The 7,540-nt window shown below is 32.5% G+C and overlaps 1 protein-coding gene across 2 annotated transcripts; it reads right to left on the bottom strand.

The window, feature by feature from the left end:
* Nucleotides 1–383: 383 nt before the first annotated feature.
* Nucleotides 384–7,110, bottom strand: LOC114256268 (uncharacterized). Of its 2 annotated transcripts, XM_028195890.2 has the most exons (12): nucleotides 6,988–7,110; nucleotides 6,698–6,798; nucleotides 5,178–5,250; nucleotides 4,769–4,852; nucleotides 4,149–4,265; nucleotides 3,730–4,059; nucleotides 2,121–2,527; nucleotides 1,689–1,788; nucleotides 1,555–1,614; nucleotides 1,385–1,471; nucleotides 1,089–1,217; nucleotides 384–914 (listed from the first exon to the last, which is right to left on the bottom strand). In XM_028195890.2, exons 2-12 carry the CDS (start codon nucleotides 6,739–6,741, stop codon nucleotides 609–611), a joined length of 1,737 nt encoding a protein of 578 aa, XP_028051691.1. In that variant the 5' UTR covers nucleotides 6,742–6,798; nucleotides 6,988–7,110; the 3' UTR covers nucleotides 384–608. The 2 variants fall into 2 exon arrangements, with proteins under 2 accessions (XP_028051691.1, XP_028051693.1); XM_028195892.2 differs by lacking the exon at nucleotides 1,555–1,614.
* Nucleotides 7,111–7,540: the final 430 nt, after the last annotated feature.

Here is a 7,540-nt window from a genome sequence, read left to right on the forward strand (position 1 = left end):
TTCATATAAGATTTTTTTTTTTATATAGTTTAGCTCACTTGAGTATTTCTTCTTTTTTTTTTTCTTTTTTTGTAAGCTTTTATTTTTTATTTTTTGGAAAAAAAACTATTCAGAATATTGTAAAAGGAAGGAACCTGTAATTATGCTAAACCACAGGGGAGCTAAGTGTAATTTACCCTAGAAAAGAATGAATCAGAGCCAGTTGTATCAGTAGCACAGTGGGCAATTGTGTCTTTTCACATTATAATTCAAGGGTATTATGGTCAATTTGACTACCAAGTTAACGTTGTTCATTCTCTTTTAACGAGAAAGGAGAATCTGTGTATTATTTTCAAAAGTAAGGGTTAGTGTTATCTTTTAAACTATAAAGGAGGTACCTGTAATTAAAGTAAACCTTAAGACAGGTCAATATAATTTACCCATATATTCAATATATCCAAGGTAAATATGGCATTAATTTTAACAGATACACCTCTCACTCTAAGCTACAAATCCGCCCACGTTTAAAAATACCTAGTAACCAGAAAACTATGAGCCAACTTTTAAAAACCCATAGCAACATAATTGTTGTAACCTCCTAGATGATGGCAATTCATCAAGGCTTGAGATCACTTGGCCAAATCCTTAGATATCAGATAACGGAATGTGAAGTTGTGAGGCATCCAGTCGATTCTCTTCCAGCATTTCCCGCGCTGATGCTGGTGATCACTCCTCTTCCTTAGAGAATCAGACATGAAATGCTCAATCAACTCCATCAAACCAGCTGGACATAAATCTGACTCTTTCGCAAAAGAGTCTACAATCTTTGGTAGAATGATCTTCTGTTCTTTGTGAACCCTGATGGCAGTATGGATGTAATCTTCTTTTGCAGCTTCCAGCTCCTGGAAAACCCACTTGGGTGTGTACATACGAACCTGAAGAAATCAAAATGAAAAGAAATCGGGTAAAAATATGTTTCGAAAACTATTATGTGTCATTTTCATGCTTTTATGGCGTTTGTGTCGGTTCATAGTCCAACTTGGTTAAACGTATAGCCGGTACTGCAATTACTATATCAGTGAATTGAAAAATCAGGGAAATAACCATACCACTGGATCAGAATGGCTTCCTGAAGAAAGTGCAAAATATACACGAGGTTCTGGATGCTCGATTGCATATACTTTCCGTGCATCTCGAACCTTAAATTTTGTCTTTGGGAAAAACAGTGATTGGAGCCACTACAACACAAGTAAGCTTCATTAGTTCCAAAAAAAATGCAATATTTTACTATCAAACATGTAAATAAATATCATTCCATGGAGAGAAAATGTTTTTGTTTTGTACCCAAATGACAGTAAAAATTATGATATTTATTTTAAAAAAAATTGCAGGGAAGAGAATATACTTGTCCTGGACGAGGCAGTCGACATCCTAAGATTGAATTTTGTATCATGTTTACGCTTATGGTATGACCACCCACATTATATGCAGCCTGAATATTGTAGACACTTCGAAGTTAGGAAAATACTTTTAGAAAACATTTTTCTTCTCCAAATAGAATCAAAGAGTTCCCACCTTGAGAAGTAAGGATATTCTTTTGAGATTATTATGCGGAATTCCATAAACCAAAAATGCCTGAAAAATCAAACAACTAAGTCTAACATTAAGATTTCAAAATATATCATAAGATTGTGTTTTAGAATTATTACGTGCATTGCTAGAGCGTTGTGTATGTTAATCCAGAATGCTAGCTTCTCCTCGTGTTTCATCTTTTTAGGATCAACCTTTTCCAACCGAGAAACTAGTGACCTGCAATGAAACAATTTTACCTTCTTCATTCTCTGTTGTTACTAGCATAAAAGTAACTATTATGACTTTGGAATCTATGATGCTTGAAGCAAGGTACCACTTCGTAATGTCTATAGTTCAAGTCCTAAAAGCATGAAGTGCAACTACTTAAAGCATCATTCGCCGTCTAAAAAAGCCTAATACACACACTTATAGAAAGTACAACTATATACTTGATAGCCAAGAAGAATGAAAAAAAGAAGAGTAAAAATTCCCATGTTTTATCTATCTTTTCTTCAATTTTCTCAGGATGAAATAGTAGAAAGCAAAAAATTTAAAGATTTTAGACTCACCTAAAATTTTGTAGCATATGCTTCACGCGTCGTAACCTCTGGCTATCTCTACAAATCCATTGCACCTCAATCATAGTACTGTAAGATCCACTGAATTCCTTTGAACCTTCAACACTAAAAGGATTGTCCGTCCACAAATGGAAAGATGAATTTTTTCTGGCGTCAGGGTTGCATGTGTCATATTGACATTGCGGAGAAGAGTCACCGATGGATGAGGAGAGTGAAATTGGAGAGGAAGGGAAACTGTGATTGATCAAAGGGGGATCTGCAAGTTCACTGTATATAGCTGAGATGCACTTGATCATCTCCTCAGAGATCCAGTTTGGTGTTTCTTGGATGTGGTCAAAAATACTGGCACCAAGATGTTCAGCCAGACTAGCCACATTTGAAGCAGAAACCTGGGCATGCTGGTGAGAGACAACATTGGAATTCAAATTTTAGTTAGGTGTGAATTGTTGTTGAGAGAAGTTTGTTTAGATTATGAACATTTAGGACAACAGTAAATAATGGTTGTAGTGTTTTGAATTGAAACAGAAGTAATGGGGCATCAGTTGGACAAGGAGTTTGGATACAAATCATTGTTCATTTTGTACCAACTATCAAATGACTTACGAATACTGTCAAAATATATTAGAAATTAAGAAAAACATTAACCAAGATCAGTTTCCAGTTTTCTGTTTACAAAAAACAAGAAACAAGTTTTACTTTTTATAAAAAAAATAAAACAACACAAAAAACTTGTTTGATGTATACATTGTGTTGAATCAAATGACAAAAAATAAATAAATAAATAAATATTTGGTGAATTGTTGGAGGTGGTGGCCAACGGTGAAGGGCAGACAGATGTGGTGGAGGTGGCCAGAGGTGGCTGCTGGAGTTGGTGATCTGAATGTCGCCTGAGATCATGGGTGGTGACTGTCCTGTCACCAGATTCTGCCAGAGGGTCACCGGTGGTCGGCAGTCTGTCAGTGGTGATGGTGGCCAGCAGTGGCAATGGTGGAAAATCATTTGAAAATGAGTGAAAACACTTTTTTTTCCCAAAAAATTAGAAAACTTCGAAATTAATTGTACGTTTTTTTTTAAAACAAAAATAATATACCAAACAAGTTTTCATTACCAATTTCTAAAAAAATAAGATTGAAAATAGAAAACAAAAGCTCTGATAAAAGCCCAAGTATGGTTTTGATGAAATTTCCCTTTACAAACTGAAAGTGCATCCAAAGCTTAAGAATTCAAAATTCACTTTTTGTGTACAACATTTAATTGAGAATTCAACATTGATTAGATTAAGGGCAAGCCCAAAACAACATTTTGAGCTGAAAAAAGACCAAATTGCCAGAAGCTTAAGACAAAGGACCAGTCTCCTAAAAGAGAGTTTGATATGTTCTCCAAAGTAACTACACAATTCAAAGTCCAACAAACCGCCCTTTAAAAAGTAGTTTTGCTGGTAACACAACACAGAATATACATGAATAGACAAGAACTTTTTGCTAACGGAATCCACTTTCAAAGAATGTTATCCATCCATATACATTCTGTGTTCGATTTTGTGTTTGATTTCTGTGTAAGCAGACTTAATTCTTTAAATAGTTGTTTCAGATTAACTTACCTGCAGCATTGACAAAGGTAATGAATGGTATGACTGCACTGCCTCAGCAAGAGTTCCCATTGGAGGAGAAGTTCTAAAAGAATGTGCTGAACGCTGAGACAGCGACGAGTGGCTACGATGAATACCAGAATCTACTATTGTGTTTGCTCCCGAAACTTCTGATAGCATCCAATCATGCGCGGCTGATTTTGATTTTGATTTTTCGTCCACTGTGGATAAAAATGAGACTCGTTCATCAAATGTCCTGCGATACAGCGAAAGAAGATACTTCTCCAAATAGACAACTTCCAACTCCAAAACAGCGATCTCCTTGATCAGATCCTCAGCAGGCTGAATGGAATTAAAAATAAAATGTTATAATTTATAATGCATGAAAATTGTATATGCATTGGCATACGGAGGAAAAAAAGAAGAGGAACCTTGGTGACTGAATTTTCATTTGTAGGATCATAGGAAAGAGGCCTATTAGTCAATGCCTTTGTTAGCGCAGACCGAACCACAAATTGGTCCTCGAGTTGTTTCTGAAGATGTAGAATCTGTGAAGTGAAATCAAAACATAGAACAACTCAAAATATATAACAGGAGCACATTCACATTTTTGTGATTTTCTTTTTTCTTCTCGGTAGTATGGAAACGTTGGCTTTGGTTGGTATCATTGATGAAATTTCGTTTTCGTTTTTGTTTTTCGTGGTTTGGGAAATGAGAGAAAGAAAATTTTGGAAACAGTAATTGTTTTCATTTTTGTGCAAAAATAGTTTTAAAAAACAATTACAAAAGTGTCTTCTGAACAGGGTATTTTTAGAACTTTTTTTGGAAAATAGTTTTTGAAAACAATTTACCAAAAACTTTCCATATTAGTGGTGGTGGTGTGGTTACATTGGGATGACTATAGTCTGAAAAATGTTTTTCATATTTCAAAGTGAAAAATGTTTTCGTCCAATTAAGTTCATTTGCTATTGATTTTAGTTTTTCATTATACCAAATATTAAACATTTTCTGCTGAAACAAACAGACCAAATTGAATTGATGATATTGATACCTCTTGCTTTAAAGAATTCTGAACCCCAGTGCCAGGGGACTGCCTCATCTTGCCTTTAACACAGCCCTCCAGTTCTTCCATATCCTGTTATGAAACATAACATAACAAAACAAAACAAAAATATCATACATTTTGAAATATGCTTTTAAATAAGCAGAAAATTAATTTAGGAAGAAAGATTACTGGAGTTCCATTTTAAAAATTATTATATAATACCGGACCATAAATAGATTAAGAAATATGGTAATTTTTATACATAGGACTGAAAGAATCAGGTTGGAAAAAATTGCAAATGAAAATGAAAAAAAAAAAGCTGCTTATCATTGTTGAGAAAAATCTAGAAAGCAAGAAATAAAATTTAAAAAAAAAAAAAAGGAAAGGAAAAAAATAAAAAAATAAAAAATCTTACCAACTTGGGATGATAAGAAGTCGCGAGAATTCTACTGAATTTATCTTCTTGAATTTTTTTCATCGCAGAATCGCTGTCAGAAATTGACAAAAATAAAACTAGTGTCAGTTTAAAACTGGCAGAAAACATAAGGGAAACTTTAATTCTGTTTATTTGGTTATTTAACTTATTTACTTATGAAATCCTTTTTACCTTTAAAAAATAAAAAAACAATGACAAATTGTAAAGAAATTCACTAAAAAAGTCAAAAAAAAAAAAAAAAACTTTTGGATTTTTTTTTGTTCATTTTTAAATTTTTAGGATGGGTTTAGAGGTTTTAAAAGTGAATTTATTTTTTTTATAAAAAAAAAAATCAAATTTTCTATGAGACAAAAATATGAACAAAAAATAAACAATTGTCAAATCTCGTCTAATCTATTTCATTATGATCCAAATGGAGGGAAACAAATGATAAAAGTGGGTAAAAAGACAACTTTGATTTAATACATGCCCCAAAAGCCACCAATTCTAATTGTAGTTCTAGTAGTGACAGTCTAAAAGCAGAACTGCTTTAAAGAACTTTTCCCGCCTTTTATAACCCTCCCTCCAATTATAATTTAAGAGTACCAAACACGGCATCCATCACAATAATGGACATAGAAGAAGACATACAAACATCCATACAACCACACGAGTAACTGACTCTCGCTAAAGTGATATTTAGAAAGGTTAAAATGTATGTAGCATTAACCGAGCCACTAAAGTGGTATTTGAAAAAATTAAAATGTATGTAATCTTATTCTCATTTGCGAACAAACTATTTTGGTGAATCAAATCAATATATATACAACGAAATAATGGCCCTGTTTGGTAGAACTGTGGGAAAGTGCTTATAGTTTATACCTTAACAACTTATAGCTTATGATTATGAATATAAGCTGATTTCTAACTTATAAATTAAGCTTCTCCTGCCATACTTAAAGAATAAGTTGATTTCTGACTTACAAAAAGCTATAAGCTGTATTGTTAAGCTAAACCAAACACATCAAAATAGCTTAAATTAAGCTAAAAGCTGAAATAAGCTGAAATTAAACTGTATTTGCAGTATGTTTTTTTTTTTTTTCAAAATAACTTAGTGCACACACTCCAACTAAAGTGATATTTGGAAAATATTCTTAAAAAATGTACATTTTTAAATAAGTTACTTTCATAACTCAAAATGTGCATACAAAGGAGTAATTGCAGTACGTTGTTTTCAACTAATCAAGTGCACATGCAGTCTTACTCATTAGTTCTGAAGAAGTTGTTTTCATGACTCGATACACAATTGTAATATGCTTTTTTTAACTAATCCAAAGTGCACACACTCTTGTTAAAGCTGTATTTGAGGAGGTCAAGATGTATAAAATCCTACCTTCATTTCTATTTTCGTGACTGAAACTTGCGCCAGCAGGACAACAATGGCAAACCTTGCCTTTTTCTTTTCTTTTTTTGACAGGAAACAAATTGAAAATGCAAAGAAAAAATAAGAGAGAATTGACCTCTTAGAACGCTTATGGCCTTGAGTTTTTGGATCTTCTTCCATGAAGTTTCAACAGCTTCAAATATGAACACTTTCAAGCACACTTTTTAAAGAATTTGGCTGAGAGAGACAAAAGCATTAAATGGAGGCAAGTATTTCCAACAGAAATTGACAAGTACCCAGAGAGGAACAGGATCAGAATTTAAGAAAGATCCAAGAAACATTAAATATGGCTGCAGAAAGCAACTCTGCTTCAATAAACAGAAAGAAAAACACATTCAAGAGAGAGAGAAGAGAGAGACTACTCACCCACAAGTGTTCTTGGAAAACTTAACCTCTTGTTCTGATTCAATCACCAAAATGGATTTATCTGATATACCAACTCAAACCTATAAAAAAGTCCATGTGTTATAGCATCCTGTTGGCCCTGTTTGGTACATTTATTAAAGATTTTATATCATTTTTTTTTATTAAATTTATATCAAATTATTTAATGTAGCTTACGCTCATAGTTTATAAGGTATAAATAACTCTAATAAATTGAACAAAAAAGTTAATTATCTAGATGAGGAAGGAGTATATTTAGCTTCTATTTTTTTTATTATTAATTTTTAATTAGTAAGATCTATATAAGTTGTCATTTGACAAAAACTTTTTTAGTTGATTTTTTTAATTTGAGACTAAAATGTTCGTTTGACAATTTTTTTTTAATTTTTTTTTATTTTTGTAAGAGAAAAAATTAAATGATTATAGTTTCGATATAATATATTGTCTTATTAACTTATTTAACTTATTTTATTTTTTATATTTTTTTAGTTTCAACTTGATATAACCAAACGAAACCTAAACAGGTCATTGGCAG

The sequence above is a fragment of the Camellia sinensis genome, chromosome 3, assembly GCF_055761805.1.
Source record: "Camellia sinensis isolate YWXY chromosome 3, ASM5576180v1, whole genome shotgun sequence".
NCBI lineage: Eukaryota > Viridiplantae > Streptophyta > Magnoliopsida > Ericales > Theaceae > Camellia > Camellia sinensis.